Below are 22,134 nucleotides of genomic sequence, written 5' to 3'. Positions count from 1 at the left end.
GCAAGGAGGTAAACAGGACAGACAGGCAGGGGCCAAATCACATAGTCTTTGTAAGCCAGAGTGATGCTTTTGAAGTTTATCCTAAGTGAAAGAGAAAGACTGAGAAGATTTTAAGGAGAAATGCACTCTGATTTACATCTTAAAGCCATCTCTAGAAGAAGCATGGAGACAGACAGGAGGCTACTCTGGGGGTTAGAGTGAGGAAAAACAGTTGCCTAGACTAGCATGACTATGGGAGAGACAGCTAAGTGGGTCTGATCAATATAGATGGTAGAGGAAAGATCTGCAGGAGTTATGAACAAATTCACTGGGGATGAGGACAAAGGAGTCAGGAACACCTGGGAAGATGATACTGTTTTCCAGAGAAAGGCAAGATCTAGAAAGAATAGGTTTGGGTGAAAGATAAAGCACTTGGGCAGTAGAAATCAACAGTTCTATTTGGTATATGGTGCTTTTCAGCTGTGAATTACACATCCAGTATGGATATAGGAAAGCAGTTGGTATACGAATCTAGAACTCAGGGATAAGTTGAAGCTGGGGATGTACACTTGTTACTCACTGGTGTGTCAATGGTAATTAAGACTTGGAGACTGGGACAATGGCCCAGAGGCTGAGCATGACCAAGAAGAGGGCTGGAGACCCAGCTCTTGTTCACTCCAACATGAGGAGGTGGGAACATATTGTTTTGGAAGCCCCCTTCTTTTCCAGGAAGGCAGCTCTGTGGAAGGGTGAGTCAGGAGAAAACACTCTTCCTCTATGAACAGGTTTGGCTCTTTAAGCTTATACAGGCACAGGTTGTCAGGAGTCCTTCTCTGCTGGTAGGTTAAGAATAAAATCTCACTACCAGTTTGTATGAAGAAGCTCTGTCTCATCTGCAAAGTCATAAGCTCTTTTTTCCAAGATTTTGAATATGGTAAGAAGATACCATTAATGAGATACATAGATATTTAATTCTACCCTGAGTCGGGAGGACTAGTAGTGAAGCTTTTCAATGCTCAAATGCCATCACAATCTAAGAATCTCAGTCTCACATCAGAGGAGGCAGCAGCTTATCAAACACTAGCCAGGAGCCTTTCTACCGTAGGAAAACTGGTAAGATGTCAGCCTAGAGAAAGAGCTGTGCTCTAGGACCAATACCAACAAATGGTAGGCTGTAAGTAAAAAGAATCAGTTTTTTGCCCATAGCAAATGGGCTTTGTCATTTGGGAAGAATAGCATCTTTTTCCCTCTAAGAAGTCAAGCACTGCTCTGAATCATAAGGACTGAAGGATGAAGTCAGAAATATTGAACAAGATGCTGAATGAACAATTTGCAGTTTTCTGAGGTGGGGGGGAGGGAATGTCTGTTTATATAGATATGATCACGTGAGATTACCTGTGAATATATTGTTTGGGGAGTACACTGCACAGTTAATATTACAGCAAGTTATAGGAATTCTCCCATTAACAGAGCAAAGAAATCTGCTTCCCAATGGGAAGAATTTATGGTAATGCAGGGAAATCATTTTGACAACTAATGACTCTGCTGTATCATCCCACAGGCTTTCTCACCTCTTGATACCCCTGCTTGGGTTCTGCACTGGTTTTTAAGTGGCAGGACAAATGACTTCAAGCACTAATGAGTGAAGTCGCTCAGTTGTGTCTGATTCTTTGCGACCCCATGGACTGCAGCCTACCACACTCCTCCATCCATGGGATTTTCCAGGCAAGAGTACTGAAGTGGGTTGCCATTTCCTTCTCCAGGGGATCTTCCTGACCCAGGGCTTGAACCCAGGTCTCCCACATTGCAAGCAGATGCTTTACTGTCTGAGCCATCAAGCACTAGAGTTTACTGTAATCCACATTCCATGTCACACAAGAAATTTTAATCATATGGCTTCAATAATGTTCAAAAGGGTTCATTCAAATACGAGATACAGAGCCATGTTGGAAGACTGATATATAGCAAAAGGAGCCAGCTTTGAGATATTGATATGAATGAAGAAAAAAAGAAAAACACCCCAAAATATTTTTGGACCCAAGGATTTCATGTAGGAAAGCATTTTTTTTCAATCCCTTTTAAAGTCAGAAATGCATTTGGTAGGCCCTATTGCTGACTTATCAGAAATTCAGGCTAATTTTGAATAACTGTCATGAGATCTAATTTTGCCTTCATTACCATAATTTGCACATATTCTCCTCAAGGGTTAAACCCATGGCCAAGAGTGTGCACTGACTTGGGCACCGTTTCGCACAGTGACTTCGCACCCAAGCCTTAAGGAAAGCAGATCCCCTGACATTTTCCTATAGTAACCTGAGACAGAGCTAGGGCTGACCATAATGCTTAGTTCCCAGCTTGTGTACATGTTCTCGAAACAAAGCAACTGAAGAATATTTTCATGTTTTCCTCTTGCTTGCTATATTTCTGGTCATTTTTAGAAAAAATTAAAGACCAAATACACATCTATTGGAAAACAGCTGGTTTTAAGGGGGAATCTACTCTTCTGAGGATCAGCAGTCAACAGGAAGAATTTGCACAGTCCTGCTCTCTAAGGTGGGCTTGTAATCGCTCGGCTCCTCCATGAACTCAGCTGGACCCCCAAACCATGCTGGGCCCAGCATGATCAAGACCTTCAAACAGTCAATCAGTTGTGTAACACCAAGCGCTGTGGCTGACCAGTATAAATCTGGACAATTCATCCATCCCTTGTTTCTCAAGGCTGAAGGGTCTGGATTCATACTCATCAGATCATCGTTAGCCATTCAACACCATAATCACAAACGCTGCTTTTTCATGGAATTCCCTCTATGTCCCAGATGCTTTACTAGCTGTATAATTTACAGGCATTTTCCCAGTCCTTACCCTCATTCTGCAAGTTAAGTATGGTCATCCTTAGTTCATAAATGAAAAAACCGAGGCTCAGAGAAGTAATCTATCCATAGTCACGGAGATAATAAATACCTGAGAAGAACAATTACTTATCTCGATCAAGAAATCATGGTTCAACTGTGCTTGTTTTTAGTCTCAAAACCCAAAAGTCAGGTTGCCAACTATGTCAAGTGTCAGTAGAAGTCACAGCATTTTTATCAAGGCTCTGGCAAGTGCTGAAAGTGGGAAGGAAATAGCTATATCTCCCCGCTAGTCCCGCCTTTTCCCAAGCCCACTGCAACTCTTGTCACTGACTTTCTGTCGATAGAGATACAAGTCTTGTTACTCTCAGCTGAGGCTGGAACTCTGTCAAGATGTCAACCAGTGCTGGCGAGTGGGTCCAGAACCTGAGTTATAATAAACTCTGATGTGTTGATATATACCTGTGAATCACCTGTGAGCTTAACACACATTTTGGGCCCTTCTTTAGACCCTCCGATTCCATGGCTCTCGGGCACTTGCATTTTTTAATCAAGCTCTAAGGTAATTTTGATGCCCAACAAAGTTTGAAAATTATTGCTCTCAAAGTAATGTTCAGGAGAAGGCTATCTTACTTAGAAGAGGGAGTATACATAATGAGCTGTAGCTGTAGATTGGAAGAAAAATTCAGCTTATAGGAACGCATGAAGGGATGTTCATCTGGTCTGCTCAAACTCTGGTCAGGATGACTTTTTCCTTGTTTTCATGTTAATTTTTTATTTACTCCCATTAATATTTGGGTCAAGAGAATATTGTATCAGGTCTTAAATGTTTATATTCATAGCTCAGTCAGTAAAGAATCTGCCTGCAATGTGGGAGACCTGGGTTTGATTCCTGGCTTGGGAAGATCCCTGGGAGAAGGAAATGGCAACCCACTCCAGCGCTCTTGCCTGGAGAATCCCACGGACAAAGAAACCTAGCAGCGTACAGTCCACGTGTTCGGAAGAGTCGGACATGACTTAGTGGGTAAACCACCCAACAAAATAGTGAGTGCTTCTTGACTAAATACATAGAAGACAGAAATTTTGTTCTTAAGGATGATTCTGCAGCTGTGTTTTTCAAAGTTCTAATTGTAATAGGAAGCTGACCTATCAATCTAGCCATCAAATCAGTCTGCTGTCTCTGGGCAGGCAGGCAGGCCCTCTGGGAACGCTACCCTGTCAGCATGAGGACACTGACCAGCTTTCTAACCTTGAGAAACGCCATGACAATATTCTGGCAGTGACATCATGCATAGCTTTGGGCTTTTGTCTTTCATCAGCTGGGTTTGTTAGCACAGCCCTTGAAACTGCAGAAACAAAAAGGTCAAGAAGGTGAAAGGGCTTCCATTTCTGAGGCAATCACATAGGCATGTATTCCCTACCTGGCACTGAGGTCCCAAGCGCGACGAACACCACCGCGGTCACAGAATCCTTCAGGCCAATGGTGCAGCCGAAGTGGGAAGCGAGGTCTCCAATGAAAGCCGTCAGTATGCCGATCATGAGGATGGAGACGATGAAACACGCCCAGCCGTTCCAGTACTCTGTCGGGGGGACAAAGGCGAAGAGGACCTTCCAGAACACAGTCAGAAAGTGCATCACGTAGTCAAAACAGGAGGGCAGCTTCTCCTCCCCACATTCGTCGTCATCGTCATCTTCCCCTAGAGAGAAAGAGATGGAGGATATTCCATCAAAACCTGTGCTCTCAGCTTCCCTTCTCTCCTACTTTCTCCTTCCCAGGCGTTTTAGCCCTTGCCTGAGAGGTGGGTGAAGCTTTGGGTTTTCCAATAGCCAGTCATAATCAACCAAATAATTATTAAGGTACTGACATACTTCAGGGAACAACAGCAAAAACTTAAGCCCCAACCAGTTCCAGAGATATGCAAACAACACACACTTTCTACTCCATGTCACCTCCAGTGAGACTTGTCATTTCATAGAAATGAAAAGGATTTCTCCCCCAAACCAGGAAAGTCATGTCCAGGCCTGGAAAGAAGCCTCTTTTAATGAAAGATAACTGACAATTCTTCTACCAGGATTCTTTCTTTCCAGTTTGGAGTCTGGCTCTGGGGATTCATGGCTACATGATCTCATATAGGACCATGTTCTAACAGAGCCCTCTGAGCCCTGCATATTTCTCCAGCTTCATCTCCTGCAGCTACTTCAAACTCAAACTTCATCCCGGCCAAATGGAATTATTCACATTAAAAAATAAAAAACTGTATGTGATGTACTTTCTCCTACTTTTATCCTTTAGAACCAAATGTGCTTGGAATGGGAGAAGGAAACAGCAACCTACTCTAGTATTCTTGCCTGGAGAATCCTAGGGACAGAGGAGCCTTATGGGCTGCTGTCTGTGGGGTCGCACAGAGGCGGACACAACTGAAGCGACTTAGCAACAGCAGTGTTTGGCATATCCTAACCCCTCTCTCTTTCTTCTTTAAAACATCACTGCCTCTGTGAAACTTTCCCTGCCCCCTGCCCCCTGCCCCCTCTCCCTCTGGCCATGCTGGGAACTTCTCAAAGCTTCCAGAGCCCCCCAATGCTGATAACACTGGATCACTGGTTCTCAAAGTGTGGTCCCAGAAGAGTAGCAGCAGCATCAAGAAATTTTTTTAGAAATGCAAATTCCTGGCCCCACTGAAATAAAAAACTAGTGAGGGGGTGAAGGGGGAGGTGTCTGAACAAGTCATCCAGGTGATTCCCGCACATGCTCAGTTTGAGAACCAGTCTCTAGACTGTACCTGTTCGTTCCTCCATTGTGACTGTGAACTTATCAAGGGCAGGAATGTGTTCATTTTTGTGTCTTTAGTGTTTGATCTCATCTCCAGCATATGCAGTAAGCTGGCTAAGTTAAATGAATGTGTGTTTGGATTCCTACTGACTCCATTTAAGTACTTAATTACATAATGGATACATTCATATCAATTTTGCCAATTATGTCACATGATACTATCAATGCATAAAATCAAGTATCAAATAATCCTACCAAGAAATTCAAAGCTTACTCTTTAAAGAATTCAGGAAAACAATAATAGTGCTTTAAGACGGAGACTTCATTTACAATGTGATATTGTGAAATAGCTGTATCATCACCGACTCAACTGACATGAGTTTGAGCAAACTCCGGGAGATAGTGGAGGACAGAAGAGCTTACTGTGCTGCAGTCCACTGGGTCACAAAGAGTCAGACATGACTTAGCAGACGAACAGCAACAACATAGGGATATAATCCCCATTCACATAGTTTCAGCTCTTCTGGAATGTCAACTCTTCCTGAAGTAGGGGCTAATAACTATTTCTGTATTTTGTGGCCACTTTGGAAAGAACTCCTTGAGACTGTTTTGCCAGCACCACCTCCCAAAATCTTGTCATCAGGGATCCACTGTTCTTCCAACGAATGCAGCTGGCAGCAGGTAGGGTGGCCACACTTCCTAGCTGACGGCAAGATCTGAGATTGCCAGCATAGGGGCCAATGTGTGTGCCCTTCAAGAGAGTCTCTGTGGAGAGGCTGTCTGAGGCAGCTCATAATTGGGAAAGCCTCTTAAAGCAGAGGAGCTTTGAAAGAAAAGTGGCTCTCACAAAACTCGAGGCGCATCTGGATTTGTCATCTGCCATCTTACAGGACGAGAAAACAGGCAGTGGGTCACTCTCCAGCAAGAACAAGGGCAGAAATTATTATGCAGACGCACTTCGGGCATCCGCAGAGAAAGTAGCCCGGTCGGGGGCTTTGGAAGCTCTGGAGTAAGGCTCTCAGGAAGAAGCCCCCAGCAGATGGATGGAATCAACTTTGGAGACTAACTAGGGCTTGACTCGGCCATGGATGGAAAAAGGGGAGACTCAGTAGAGGGACAAAGTGTGGATGACCATGTTAAAGGAAGTGACCAAGGAGGCCGTTTGGCCATTACACTAGGGTGACTCTAATGCCTAAGGGATCAATGTAAGCAAGAGGCAAAAAAACCTCAGCCAGAGGCAATTCCTATACCTACACTAGTATTGACGAAAATGAAACTGAGGAGCCACCAATCTCAAATAGCCAACTGTCACAAGTAGGCAGCTGCTTAAGCTAGAGCCAATTGGACAAATCTTCTTGCTTCTTGTGAATCCATGTTTGGTCAAATAAAGTCTTAAAAGCTTTTAGTGTGCCTCAGTTTATAGTGCTTATGCTGTATGGTTATTATTACATTTTTAATATCTCTCTTACCTGGAAGCCAAAGATGTTTTTAAGTAAAAGCACATGTTATAGGCTGAACTGTGTCTCCTCCAGACTCAGCCCGACTCCCAGTACCCAAGAATATGACTGTATTTGGAGAGAGGGGCTTAAAGAGATGGGCTGTTAGGGTGACCCCTAAACCAATTTGACTGGTGTCCTTGTAAGGGGGAACTGGGATACACAGAGAGACAGCAGGGGCTCATGCACATGGAGGAACAACCACGTGAGCATTCCTTCTCCCAAGTCAAGGAAAGAAGCTTCGGGAGAAGCTGAACCTATCAAAACCAAGATATTGACCTTTATCCTCCACAACTGAAACACACATTTCCATTGTGTAAGCTACAGCCTGGGGTGTTTTGTTCTGGCAGTCCTAGCAAACTATAGAGCCCCTTTGGAAGCATCCTGTATCACAGCCCTGACAGGTAGGAACAGCCACTCAGTGTTTTGATTACCTACTCCTTTCTTGTTTCCTTATCCATTTCTTCTTTTTTCCTACTGTTACTGAACCAGGTTCATTTTGCCCTAAGAACAGTAAGGCAAACCACTGAGAGGCTGAAGTTTGCAGTAAAGGGAGGGTTTATTCCCAAGGCAGCCAAGTGAGGAGACAGGACGACAAATCTCAAAGCCGCCTTTTGAAAGTGGAGGGTTTGGATATTTACGGGATGACGAATAAAGAAGAAGGTGGTCTGGGACATGGGGAGCACGGGGAAAGGTGATCGGACAAAGATGCAGTAATCTTGGTTCTGCACAGGCATAATGCTCAAAAGGTCACTGCGTGGGCACTCACGCATGCCCAATTGGAGGGTCAGTGGTCCCATCCAGTGTTAACTAGCTCAGTTCCAACTAGACACAGCCTAAAACATCTCAGGCAAGCATCTATTGTTTAAGCTATTTGGAGAACTTGCAAGTCATAAAATAACCTTGATTAGTGAAGGCAAGTGAAATGGATTTGACTTTCAGTTCCATTTCATTTCACCTTTCTTCCCATTTCCCTCTTACCCTCCACTTGAGTTTCAGGTGAAACTCACTGCAAGAGTTGCAGTTGTCAGGTCTTATTTGAGGGGGCCAGGAAAAAGAAGACCACGTTAATACTTTCTCTACCTCTTCTCCCTACTACCCAATCTAAAGTTCCGGTGGGAGGGGGGGCTCTGCATGTACCTAGGAAAGCTCAGAAAAAGCACTAGACCTTTTAGTTATATTTTGTATCTGATTCTTCAAAATTTCTATATTTGTAAAGATTTTATGATTTTATAGGGGATATGATTCCCAGGCGGTGCGGATGGTCAAGAACTCACCTGCCAATGCAGAAGACATAAGAGATAAAGGTTTGATTCCTGGGTCGGGAAGACCTCTTGGTGGAGGGCATGGCAATCCACCCCAGTATTCTTGCCAGGAGAGTTCCATGGAGAGAGGAACTTGGCAGGCATATAGGGTTGCAAAGAGTCGGACATGACGGAATCAACTTATTATGCTCACATCATGCATGCATGATTAAAACAGTTTGAAAAACACTAGATTTTAATCAATCATTCATTGAAACACAGATCATTCTGCCTCTAACTCTACGGAGTTAATTTTGGGTGTCTAAGTCTCATATTGTGAAGATGAAAAGAAAACAAATAATGAAGCTTCTCATAAGAAATGACACTTATAAATCAAGAGCAGATATTATATTTGTCTTCAAGATGGAAATAATAACACCATTCCCAGGAGGGACGTGCAAGGGAATAATCAGATCTTCTCTGCAAAATGTTTGAGGATATTTCAAGGTAATGATTATCATGGTCATGATCATTATTTCCCTCCACTTAGTATTGTTATGGTGTTTCCCTGTCGTTATCTAATTGCTTAGTCAAGGTGCTGGGTCCTAAGGTGACATTCTAGGCTTTTAAAAACAAAATCTGATATTGCCCTCTGGAATTAACTTTATGACCTGTAAGTTTGCAATGCAAAATATGTGTGTGTGTGTGTGTGTGTGTGTGTGTGTGAGTGATAGAGACAGAGAGAATTTCCTTCTGTAGGTTTCCAGCATTATAGGAACTTTCTTAAATATTTTAATGCTTAAGTCTGGACTGGGAGGCCCATCTGTTTTATTGCATTTGAAAGTAGAAGTGGCTTCCCATCCTTTTTCCTGGGATCTCACTGCTCTTTATAAATTTTACTCTCCAACTCAGATGTCATTTAAATATTAAAAATTACCCCTGACTGCCATGTATGATGGACAATCACCCTGTCTTGCAGAAGCACAAAGAAATATTGTGTTCATTCATCAGCATCTATATTATACTTAAAAGTGCGCACCTTACAAAGAGCAGTGGAGCATTAAAAAAAAAAAGCACCTGGAACATCTATTATGTGATGGCAAAGATGACAATAATTTGCTGTTTCTGTATGTTTGCCCGCTTAGCGTTACCAGACGCTAGGTAATTTTTTCGAGTTTCTCTTCTGCATTAGCAATGGAACAGACAGGTTGGTTGGTTTCCTTTTATAGAATTCCAAGCAAAGGGTCCTCTTATCTCAGAACCCTTCTTTTCAGCTTTATGGACTTCACTAATGGGAAGATAACAAACAAGCTGTATTTCATTAATCCTTCCCATGGCCTTTTAAGTGATTTCCTTGATACATGTTGGACTTCCTAAATATAACTACAAAAATAGCCAAATCATTAAAACTACAGAGAGTGGAGAGAGCTGACTTCAACTATTGATATAATAGTACTTCCCCTGGCCCTGCTCTGTAGCATGAGAACTTGATCATGAAAGGCAACCCCTGGACATTATACAACTGCACATTTTATAGCATCTAAAGTAAGCCAGGTAGAGACTTCCCTGGCAGTCCAGTGGCTAAGACTCTGCACTCCCAGTGCATGGGACCCAGGTTCAATCCCTGGTCAGGGGACTAGATCCCACATACTGCAACTTAAAGATCCTGCATGCCACAGCTAAAAATCCCTCATGCCACAACTTAGACCCAGCACAGCCAAATAAATAAACAAATATTTAAGAACAAAGCAAGCCAGGTGTTAATCTGTATCCTTCTATAAGCATCACTGCGAACAAAGTTAGTGGAGGTGATGGAATTCCAGTTGAGCTATTGCAAATCCTGAAAGATGATGCTGTGAAAGTGCTGCACTCAATGTGCTAGCAAATTTGGAAAACTCAGCAGTGACCACAGGACTGGAAAAGGTCAGTTTTCATTCCAATCCCAAAGAGGCAATGCCAAAGAATGCTCAAACTACCGCACAATTGCACTCATCTCACACGCTAGTAAAGTAATGCTCAAAATTCTCCAAGCCAGGCTTCAGCAATATGTGAACCATGAACTTCCAGATGTTCAAGTTGGTTTTAGAAAAGGCAGAGGAACCAGAGATAAAATTGCTAACATCTGCTGGATCATTAAAAAAGCAAGAGAGTTCCAGAGAAATATCTATTTATGCTTTTTTGACTATGCCAAAACCTTTGACTCTGTGGATCACAATAAACTGGAAAATTCTGAAAGAGATGGGAATACCAGACCACCTGACCTGCCTCTTGAGAAACCTGTATGCGGGTCAGGAAGCAACAGTTAGAACTGGACATGGAACAACAGACTGGTTCCAAATAGGAAAAGGAGTATGTCAAGGCTGTATATTGTCACCCTGCTTATTTAACTTATATGCAGAGTACATCATGAGAAATGCAGGCTGGAGGAAGTACAGGCTGGAATCAAGATTGCCGGGAGAAATATCAATAACCTCAGATATGCAGATGACACCACCCTTATGGCAGAAAGTGAAGAGGAACTAAAAAGCCTCTTGATGAAAGTGAAAGAGGAGAGTGAAAAAGTTGGCTTCAAGCTCAACATTCAGAAAACTAAGATCATGGCACCTGGTCCCATCACTTCATGGGAAATAGATGGGGAAACAGTGGAAACAGTGTCAGACTTTATTTTGGGGGGCTCCAAAATCACAGCAGATGGTGATTGCAGCCATGAAATTAAAAGACGCTTACTCCTTGGAAGGAAAGTTATGACCAACCCAGATAGCATATTCAAAAGCAGAGACATTACTTTGCCAACAAAGGTCCATCTAGTCAAGGCTATGGTTTTTCCAGTGGTCATGTATGGCTGTGAGAGTTGGACTGTGAAGAAAGCGGAGTGCTGAAGAATTAATGCTTTTGAACTGTGGTGTTGGAGAAGACTCTTGAGAGTCCCTTGGACTGCAAGGAGATCCAACCTGTCCATTCTAAAAGAGATCAGTCCTGGGTGTTCTTTGGAAGGAATGATGCTAAAGCTGAAACTCCAATACTTTGGCCGCCTCATGCGAAGAGTTGACTCATTGGAAAAGACTCTGATGCTGGGAGGGATTGGGGGCAGGAAGAGAAGGGGATGACAGAGGATGAGATGGCTGGATGGCATTACCAACTGAATGGACATGAGTTTGGGTGAACTCCGGGAGTTCGTGATGAACAGGGAGGCCTGGTGTGCTGCAATTCATGGGGTCACAAAGAGTCGGACACGACTGAGTGACTGAACTGAACTGTACTGCTAAGGCACTCGAGGTCTGGGCTCAGGGGGAACTTGGAAAACCAGAAATAGAGGCTGCTGCTAGGTGCTGTGGACATTTGGTTCAGAGGATTCAGAAGACTTAAATCAACTTCTGGTTCTGATAGCTTGTTTTGGGGCAAGATGCTTGACCATCCTGGGCCCCAATTACTCTTCAGTCAGATAAGTTTCTAAACTCCCACATCACAGTGCTGCTGTGAGGACAGAGAGGAAATGCCCAAGTCCTTTGTAAAACTGCAAACCCCTTTACAGACCGGTGTGTCATCTTCCACCTTCTGCCTTGTCAGAAGAAAGGCAGTGAATCAATAGGATCTGAGTATACCAATTGCACAGAATCCATATTCTATTTGAATGAGCTGTTATCACTGCAGCTTCCCTGAGTGGCTTGGTTTTAAGGGAAAAAAAAAAGGGCAGAACAGAGGGAGAGAACATAATGGGGTGTCTACTAAATGTCATACATTGAGCTAATTTTTTTCACAAACCCAATCTTAGTTAATCCCTACAATAACCCTGTGAGGTAGGCATCATTAATCCCATCGTACAGATGAAGAGGCTAAAGTTTAGAGACTTTAAGTGACTTTTCTAAAATAATGACACAGTCAGTAAGTGGCTGAGTTGGGATTTGATCTCATAGCCCATGGAACATTTTACTTCCCATGATGTCTTGCTGAAGCAACTTGAGGAATGCAGCACTGATCATTGTACACTGATTCAAAGTCTAAATCTGAGAATTATTCTAATGCCCCGTGCTGTAGAATGTAATGTTGCCTTTTTGTAGGAATGCAAAAATGATGCTGCATCATCAGTAATGTTTGTATTCTCATTTACTTTCTAGATATGATGTGCTCTTGGCAGAGTCAGCCATATGTTCTTTCTTGAACTCCTGGGGACTAACTAAACCCAGGAGACAAGACAATCAAGTAAGGGAGAGCATCACGGTTATGGCTGATTTTGAATATCTAGAGTAGAGCAAGTTATTTTCATTTCTAGTTGTCAAAGGCCAACTATCTGTATCAAACATCCCGGTTTGCATCCAGCTCTTCATCTAGAATTTGGGAAACTGGCCTAAATTATTACAAGTTTGTAATGGAAAGCAGTTTAGAGAACCTCTACTGTTGTTAACCTGACAAAATGTTTGACTTTCAGAGTCTTCTAGATATTATTTATTTATAATTAGTCCATTTTTATTTTGCAAGACTATCTTCCAATATGAGAATAATGAGAATGATCAGAATGCTTTCCGGGAGTATGACATGATTGATTTAGGATGACATTTGTGGCCAATCACACTGCCTTCCACGCAATCTTGTAAACAGTAAGTGTTCCTCAGCAGCCCCATGTAATATACAAATCAATAACTGTGAATATAGATCACTAAAGTGGTTTTCTTCATTGTACAGACATTGTTTGAGCATAATTTCTTTCTGAAATTTTATGTCTTTTTTCCCAAGTGTGGCTGATTTGATTTTATGTCTCTTTAGTTTCCGAGCACAAAGATTTGCTGCCTTCAAACAAATTAAAAAGCTGATTTATTACTGAATGGACTTTCTTCCATAGCTATTACTTTTTTTTTTGCAACCTGATATACAATGATTATAAATCAAGTTCTACCCATCTGGTGTATAATTCTATTTCTCTTATTCAAAGCTTCTTACAGAATTATTAACTATTAAAAATGAAAGAAACCTTAGCAATCAGCTAATTTACCCCTTTTAATTTTAAGAGAACAAACAGAACTGATTCAACTGATGAATTTTTGCTCTCTTTTCTCATCTCTCTCTCTCTGTTATATGTAAGAACTTGATTTTTACTGTGGTTTTTACTGTCTTGCACATTCAGTGATCCAAAAACCTCTTTTTCCTCTTTCCCATTTTATGAGTGTAAATTATTTCTCCCCTTCATGGATTACAACTTTGTTGTGGGGAAGGGGCTTGTGTAACTCAATGAAGTGATGAGCCATGCAGGGTCACTCAAGATGGACGCATCACAGTGGAGTGTTCTGACGAAATGTGGTCCACTGGAGAAGGAAATACAACCCACTCCAGTAGTCTTGCCTGGAAAACCCCACGGACAGTTTGAAAAGGTAAATAGATATCACACTGGAAGATGAGCTCCCCCAGTTCAAAAGGTATCCAATATGCTACTGAGGAAGAGCAGAGGGTAATTGCTAATAGCCTCGGTAAGAATAAAGCAGCTGAGTCAAAGGAGAAACGATGCTCAGCTATGGATGTATCTGGTGGTGAAAGTAAAGTCTGATGATGTAAAGAATAATATTGCATAGGAACCTGGAACGTTAGGTCCATGAATCAAGGTAAATCGCACATGGTCAAGCATGAGATGGCAAGAGTGAACACTGACATAATAGGAATCAGTGAACTAGAATGGATGGGAATGGAAGTATTTAATTCAAATGACTGTCATACCTACTACTGCGGGCAAGAATCCCTTAGAAGAAATGGACTAGCCCCCAAAGTCAACAAAAGAATCTGAAATGCAGTACTTGGGTACAATCTCAAAAATGACAGAATGATCTTGGTTCATTTCCAAGGTAAACCAGTCAATATCACAGTAATCCAAGTCTATGCCCCTACTGCTGATGCAGAAGAAGCTGAACAGTTCTATGAAGACCTTCTAGAACTAACACAAAAAAGGATGTCCTTTTTATCACAGGGGATTGGAATGCAGAAGAAGTCAAGTGTGTTAGTTGCTCAGTCATGTCTGACTCTTTGTGACCCCATGAACAGTAGCCCACCAGGCTCCTCTGTCCATGGGATTTCCCAGGCAAGAACACTGGAGTGGGTTGCCATTTCCTTCTCCAGGGGATCTTCCCAACCCAGGGATTGAACCTGGGTCTCCTCTATTGCAGGCAAATTCTTTACCATCTGAGCCACTAGGGAAGCCCAAGAAGTCAAGAGATAACCAGAATAACAAGCAAGTTTGGTCTTGGTGTACAAAATGAAGATGGGAAAAGACTAACAGAATTGTGTTAAGAGAACATGCTGGTTATAGCAAACACCCTTTTCCATAAACACAAGAAATGGCTCTACACATGGACATTACCTACCAAATGGTCAACACCAAAATCAGATTGATTATATTCTTTGCAGCCAAAGATAGAGAATCTCTATACAGTCCGCAAAAATAAGACCTGGAGCTGACTGTGGCTCAGATCATGAACTCCTTATTGCCAAATTCAGACTTAAATTTAAGAAAGTAAGGAAAACCACTAGGTCATTCAGGTACAACCTAAGTCAAATACCTTATGATTACAGAGTGGAGATGATAAATAGATTCAATGGATTAGATCTGGTAGATAGAATGCCTGAGGTACTATGAACAGAGGTGTGTAACACTGTACAGCAGGCAGGGACCAAAACCATTTCTAAGAAAAATAAATGCAACAAAGCAAAGTGGTTGTCTGAGGAGACTTTGCAAATAGCTGAGGAAAGAAGAGAAGTGAAAGGCAAGGGAGAAAGGGAAAGATATACACAACTGAATGCAGAGTTACAGAAAAATAGCAAGGAGAGACAAGAAGGCCTTCTTAAATGAACAATGCAAAGAAAGAGAATGGGAAAGACTAGAGATCATTTCAAGAAAACTAGAGATATCAAGGAAATATTTTATGGAAGAATGGGCATGATAAAGGACAGAAAGAGCAAGGACCTAACAGAACAGAAGAGATTAAGAAGAGGTGGCAAGAATACACAGAAGAACTATACGAGAAAGGTCTTAAAGACCCAGATAACCTGATGGTGTGGTCACTCATCTAGACCCAGATACTCTGGAGTGTGAAGTCAAGTAGGCCTTAGGATACATTGTGTGTGTGTGTGTGCATGCTAAGTTGCTTCAGTCGTGTTTGACTCTCTAGGACTCTAGGGACTGTAGCCTGCCAAGCTCCTCTCTCCATGGAATTATCCAGGGAAGAATACTGGAGTGGGCTGCCATTCCCTCCTCCAGAGGATCTTCCAGACCCAGAGATCAACCCCGCATCACTTATGTCTCCTACATTGGCAGGCAGGTTCTATACCAATAGCGCCACCTGAAAAGCCTCTCTATGAATAAAGCTAGTGGAGGTGATGGAATTACAGCTGAGCTATTTCAAATCCTGAAAGATGATGCTGTGAAAGTGCTGCACTCAATATGCCAGCAATCTGAAAAACTAAGCAGTGGCCACAGGACTGGAAAAGGCAGTTTTCATTCCAATCCCAGAGAAGGGCAATGCCAAGAAAGACCAAGCTACCAGATAACTGTGCTCATTTCACAAGCTAGCAAGGCTATGCTCAAAATCCTTCAAGCTAGGTTTCAGCAGTATTTGAACCAAGAACTTCCAGATGTATAAGCTGGGTTTTGAAGAGACAGAGAAACCAGAGATCAAACTGTCACCAGCTGTTGGATCATGGAGAAAGCAAAGGAATTCCAGAAAAAAACATCTATTTCTGTTTCATTGACTATGCTGAAGCCTTTGATTGTGTGGGTCACAACAAACTGAGGAAAATTCTTAGAAATGGAAGTACCAGACCACCTTACTTGTCTCCTGAGAAACCTTTACATGGGTCAAGAAGCAATAGTTAGACCCAGATATGGAACAACTGAGTGGTTCAAAATTGGGAAATGAGTACAAGGCTGTATCTTGTCATCCTGCTTATTTAACTTATATGCAGAGTACATCATGCGAAATGCCAGACTGGATGAATCACAAGCTGGAATCAAGTTTATCAGGAGAAATATCAACAAACTCAGATATGCACATGCTACCACTCTAGTGGCAGAAAGTGAAGAGGAATTAAAGAGGCTCTTGATGAGGGCGAAAGAGGAGAGTGAAGAATCTGGCTTGAAACTCCACATTCAAAATCTAAGATCATGGCATCCAGTCTCATCACTTCATGGCAAGTAGAAGGGAAGCAAGTGGAAGCAGTGACAAATTTTATTTTCTTAGGCTCCAAAATCACTGCAGATGGTAACTGCAGCTGTGAAATTAAAAGATGCTTGCTCCTTGGAAGAAAAACTATTACAAACCTAGACAGTGTATTAAAAAGCAGAGACATCACTTTGCCAAAAAGGTCCATATAGTCAAAGCTATATGGTTTCTCCAATAGTCATGTATGGACCAGTCAGAGCTGGTCCAAGGCTGAGCACCGAAGAATTGATAGTTTCAGATTGTGGTGCTGGAGAAGACTGTTGAGAGTCCTTGGGCAGCAAGGAGAGCAAATCAGTCAATCCTAAAGGAAATCAACCCTGAATATTCACTGGAAGGACTGATGGTGAAGCTGAAGCTCCAATACTTTGGCCATCTGATGAGAAGAGCTGATTCACTGGAAAAGATCCTGATGCTGGGAAAGACTGAAGGTCAAAGAGAAGGGAATGGCAGAGAATGAGATGGTTAGATAGGGTCACTGACTCAATGGACATGAATTTGAATAAACTCTGGGAGATAGTGGCGGGCAGAGGAGCCTGGAGTGTGACATTCCACGGGGTCACAGAGTTGAACGTGACTTAGCGACTGAACAATATCAACAACAATTTACTTCTAGTGAGAAAACATATATCCATCTTTTCTACACATAACGGATTCTATATGCTACTAAATTCAGTAGCCTGAAGATTCAATCCCAAAAAGAATTACCTCTTTGTTCTGGATTTAAGAGGAGTGCTATAAACACTGCCTATACCTTACTTACATATTCTCTGATGCAAAGTAAAAGATGTCAGCATCCTTCTTCCAAGTATATTGCAAGGTAATTCCTTATGAAGAAAGATCTCAAAATACAATTCACTCAAATTTCTTGATCGATGACTTGCCAAAGCACAGGGAAAGAATATAGACATTTTCTTTTATCAAACAAAACATGTGGGGATTAGAAAAATACCTGGACTTAAAGCATTGGGAGAGTTTCGGAGCTTGCCAAGGTCAACTCCCTGTATAATGTGAATTCCTTTAAAATCTCTTTGGCAAAGTCACCCATGCCACATTTGAGAGCCCCAGCTATTAGTAGTTCATGGATATACAAGGCACATTTTAACAGCTATGGCTGTCAGCTTGGGCTGGTAGGCCCATGCATTTGTCCAGCTCTATTCCTTAAACCATATGGGATAAATCCAATCCAGTTCCTCATGACATTCCTTCAGGCACTTGAACCTGGCTCCTCTCATTTCACCCTGGGGCCTCACTCCAGGCTCAGTCTGGCCATGCTCCTGTGAGCACTATCTTAGTCAAAGCTTTCTTTCTTTTTTCAGTTTTTATTCTATATTGAAGTACAGTTCATTAACAATGTTGTGTTACAGGTATACAGCAAAGTGATTCAAGTATACATATATGTGTATTTATTCTCTTCAAATTCTTTTCCCATTTAGTTTATTGCAGAATATTGAGCAGGGTTCCCTGTGTGATACAGCAGGTCCTTGAAAATTATCTATTTTAAGTATAGCAGTGTGTACATGGAAGGGTTAGGGTGGGGAGGGAGAGACTGGGAGTTTGGGATTGACATGCACATACCCTTCTCTTTAGAATGCAGTGCATGGAGCTGAATGCAAATCCAAGAGGTGTTTATTTGCCTGCACTGGGGAAGGGCTTTTGCCATCCTCATTCTGGGCACTTTCATTAATGAATCCATATCACACATTTTCATATGTAAACCAACACCACTGATCCACTGTTCCAATGCCATTTCTAGCTCATGTGTTCCATTTCCCATACAAGTGTAATTGATTTGGGGGGACACAATTTTACAATCTTTTTCCTATCCTTATTAGGCTCTTTAAAAGTGATTACTTACTATCTGTTCAGTCCATGTGAAACTCTGTTAAGAGAAAACTTGAACCTTGACATCACACCAGCTCTTACTAGGAAGTGTCATTCTTGAATGTATTTGAACAATGACAAAATCCCTTGGTGTGGCTAGCTGTCTGTCCTTGAGGGGGTTGTGGGTCCTACTGGTGGTCTCTAGTTTCACTGCGCTCATCTTTGCAGCCAAAGGCCTGAATAAGCCTAGTCATATATTGAGAGGCCCTTTTTCACTAGCTCGTGGGACCAGATTGACTGTGGAGACCCCATGGCTAAAATCGACTCTGCCTAAGACACCCATAGTTAGGAGTGTGTCCTTTACTCTAGAGACTTGACTGAACTTGGAGCTTTTAGCCTATTTTCTTGGAGAGATACATTGGATATCAACACTGTATGGCAAGAAATATGAGTTCAAGACTTCTGTAGCTTGGTGACTTGAACTTCTGGCCTGTTTCAGATGGAGAGGATGCCTATAAAAGTCCTGTTAAACATCTCCACTATCTTTTGGGTTGGCCAAAAAGTTCATTCCAATTTTTCCATAAGATATAATGGGAAAACTCAAAGGAACTTTTTGGCCAACCCAATAATACTTTCAAGCTGAGACAGCTATGGCCCATTCTGCCCTCACAGGACCAGTACTAGTTTCAGCCCATATTTGAGGGGCTAGGGACAGCGGTTTGTGATAATACTGAAAGGGACACTAGAAGGCAACTCACTCTCTGTGCATACATTTCAACCCTGTCTAAACAAATGAACCCCTGGGTGATATTTTTCACAAAGAACAATGCCTACCAGCTTAGGCCATTATGGATCTTGTTAGGGTGGTTAACACAGCACAAGAAATATCTAATGCAACAGAAATATTTCTCAGCAAATGTGGCCACTGTCAAGATGAAAAACGGATCCACTAAGGAGTTCCAGCTCCATGCAAGTTTGATTATTAGCCAAATGAATCAGTTTAAAACTGAAACTCGATTGCTTAGCCTCTTTCTCTTTTAAGAATTCTCCTATGTGAATGGAGTGCTCCTAAATGATTGTGGGCTGACATAATTAGTCACATGTGGTTTTGCACAAAGCTCGACTTTTGCAAAATCACTTCCAGTCAGACTAAGAATCTTGAAATTCAGAGTGTCCTCTTACCCTTTATTGATTGTAGGATTAACAGAATTTCAGGCTCTTGCAATAGAGAGGCATATTGCCTGCAGACTTAAGGAGCTAAGAAATAAACCTCCAATAAGCAGAAATGATATTCAGCAAGTATAGATGCCTCCTGCTAGTTTCAATGCTTTAGTTAAACTGGGTAGTATGTGGGTACACCAGAATCCAAGACTGGCCCAAGGGCTCTGAAAATACTTTGTAAATATCAGCAGCTGTGGCTGAATTAGCCTCCTGGAGTGTGGAAAGCTGAGCCTTGGAGGAACTGTTTGGGCAGCAATAACCCTGTAATCATCAACAACAACAAAAATCAGTATTATGTCCCAGGAAAATGTTGAAATTTATATAAGAGGTTGATGTGTATCAAAGGCTGCCATGTGCGAGGAGTACAAATTCTCTTAAAATGGTGTTGCGATTAAACTATAAATTCAGATTCACTTACTGAGTGCCTATCTTTATGTATATGGGTCAATATACACATTCCACTTAATCTCCCAGCAACCTGGTAAAGTAGGTATTATTTTCTCCATTTTAAAGATGAAGAAACCAAGGCTTAGAGTTTAAGACTTGCTTATGAGATTTAAACTCTTTCCATCACTTTATTGTAATTACTTGACCCATTGTTCCCAGAGAGAAACATCTCTGTAGTTTGTCCAGCAAAAATCCATTCTGATAAAAATCTAAGCCCATCTGGAATTGCTTTAGGAACACTGTAATTGGGAAGTAACCTAAAATAACTCCCGAATGGATGGCCCTACTTCCTTTCTTCTTCCTAAAGAGTCTGGTTTTCTTTTAATCTTTGGGAAAATCCTCTCCTAGTGGTTTATATCAGCCCTGTTGGGAAGTGGGATTTTCTTTATGCCATGGCAAACATCAATTTCTCTGCATCGCAAATGTAATGGACTCTAGTCAGCTCTTCAGTAAAGACAACTCCCCTCCCCTGTGATTGCTTTCCTGGTCTCAGGATCACTTGAACGAACTTTTTTCTGATTGTGGGGTTTCTGAGTTGACCTGCCAGCAAAATGGTGCTGAAAGTTGAGAGGCTAGGAACCTCATCATGGCCTTGGTTTGCACAATACAAAGTGATGGCAAGCGTTCAAGGTGCACCTCATCTGCTTTTTCCTGGTCCCTTCACTCTGTTGTGATTTTCAATGAGATCCCAGGAAACAGGGCCCCACACTGACAGCAAAGAGGCTTCTATGATTTCCATGTGCTCAGGCATCTCACAGGTTCTTCTCCTAGAAACAAAGGCTAGCCTCAACTAACTTTCTCTTTGGTGATTTTGAGAAGATAAACGAGACTTTTTAAGAGAAGTGAGAATCTTATAGATAGTGAGATCAGTTTTGGACAATAGGATTGTCTCATTAGCAGAATTCAGATAGAGCATCTCATTCTCTGACTGCATGTGAACTCTTCTTTTAAAGGGTAGGCTGCCTAAGATGAGTGCTGACAATCAGATTTGTCTGTCCATTGGTGGTTTTGACAAAGGTCTGTATAGTCAGAGCTATGGTTTTCCAGTAGTCATGCATGGGGGTGAGAGCTGGACCATAAAGAAGGCTGAGCACTGAAGAATTGATGGTTTAGAATTGTGGTGCTGGAGAAGACTCTTAAGAGTCTCTTGGACTCCAGGGAGATCAAACCAGTCAATCCTAAAAGAAATCAACCCTGAATATTCACTGGAAGGACTAATGTGGAACTTGAAGGTCCAGTACTGTGGCCGCCTGATGCAAAGAGCTGACTCATTGGAAAAGACCCTGATGTTGGGAAAGATTGAAGGCAGGAGGAGAAGGGGACAACAGAGGATGAGATGGTTGGATGGCATCACTGACTGATGGACATGAGTTTGAGCAAGCTCTGGGAGTTGGTGATGGGTAGGGAAGCCTGGTGTGCTGCAGTCCATGGCGTCGCAGAAAGTCAGGCAGCTTATGCATAGGCCCTGAGGCAAGAGCAAAGTATGAGGAAAACACTGTATGGATGGAGTGGCCTTCCATATCTAATGGGCATTAGATTCCAGGATGCACACGTGTGACAAGAGGTAAAGAAGACCAACCTTAGAAACAGAACCTATAGGTCCAAGTGTGAATCCTAATTTCTGTTTCCCTATCTCGTAAATAGGCTAACGAATATTCACTGAGCAAGGTTGCCATGAGGCTGGTGTGAACACAAAATGACTATTAATCAAGAGTGGGACCCTTCACTTCATTGCAGACTGCAGACTGTTGGTCCAAGAAAGTTATGGTCTTTAGTTCACTTAATCCTGAAGCATCATGTCATTAAGAAGTCCAGAAGACTTTAGGTGATATATCTGGGGACAGGCATGGGCTAAGGACAAAGGCATTGGTTCCATAAATGTCAATTTAGATAGAAGAATGAGTCAGTGCTGTGTGGTGTAGCAAGTACCTAGGATTCTAAAATAGGCTCTGTGTGACCTTAGAGGAAATTCCTTCCCTCTCTGGTCTCTGCTGCTTATCTATTGAAAAAAAAAGTGAAGTTGGACTAGCTGATCAGTAAGCTCCTTTCCAGGTACACACCAGGATTCTGGTCTAAGATGTTTTCTCAGGACAGAGGGACAACACTCAG

General features: G+C 42.1%; 1 protein-coding gene across 9 annotated transcripts in view; it reads right to left on the bottom strand.

Annotated features, from left to right (window-relative positions):
* The window catches only part of SLC8A1 (solute carrier family 8 member A1), a 357,511-nt gene that overhangs the window by 39,942 nt on the left and 295,435 nt on the right, over window positions 1-22,134 (bottom strand). For all 9 annotated transcript variants that reach the window (XM_068972362.1, XM_068972224.1, XM_068972273.1 and 6 more), the window contains one exon: window positions 4,250-4,525. In XM_068972362.1, coding sequence (XP_068828463.1) covers window positions 4,250-4,525 — 276 coding nt within the window. The remainder of the gene's footprint in view (window positions 1-4,249; window positions 4,526-22,134) is intronic.

The sequence above is a fragment of the Capricornis sumatraensis genome, chromosome 1 (assembly GCF_032405125.1).
Source record: "Capricornis sumatraensis isolate serow.1 chromosome 1, serow.2, whole genome shotgun sequence".
In the NCBI taxonomy this organism is placed as follows: domain Eukaryota; kingdom Metazoa; phylum Chordata; class Mammalia; order Artiodactyla; family Bovidae; genus Capricornis; species Capricornis sumatraensis.
This window is presented reverse-complemented; position numbering and strand designations above follow the sequence as displayed.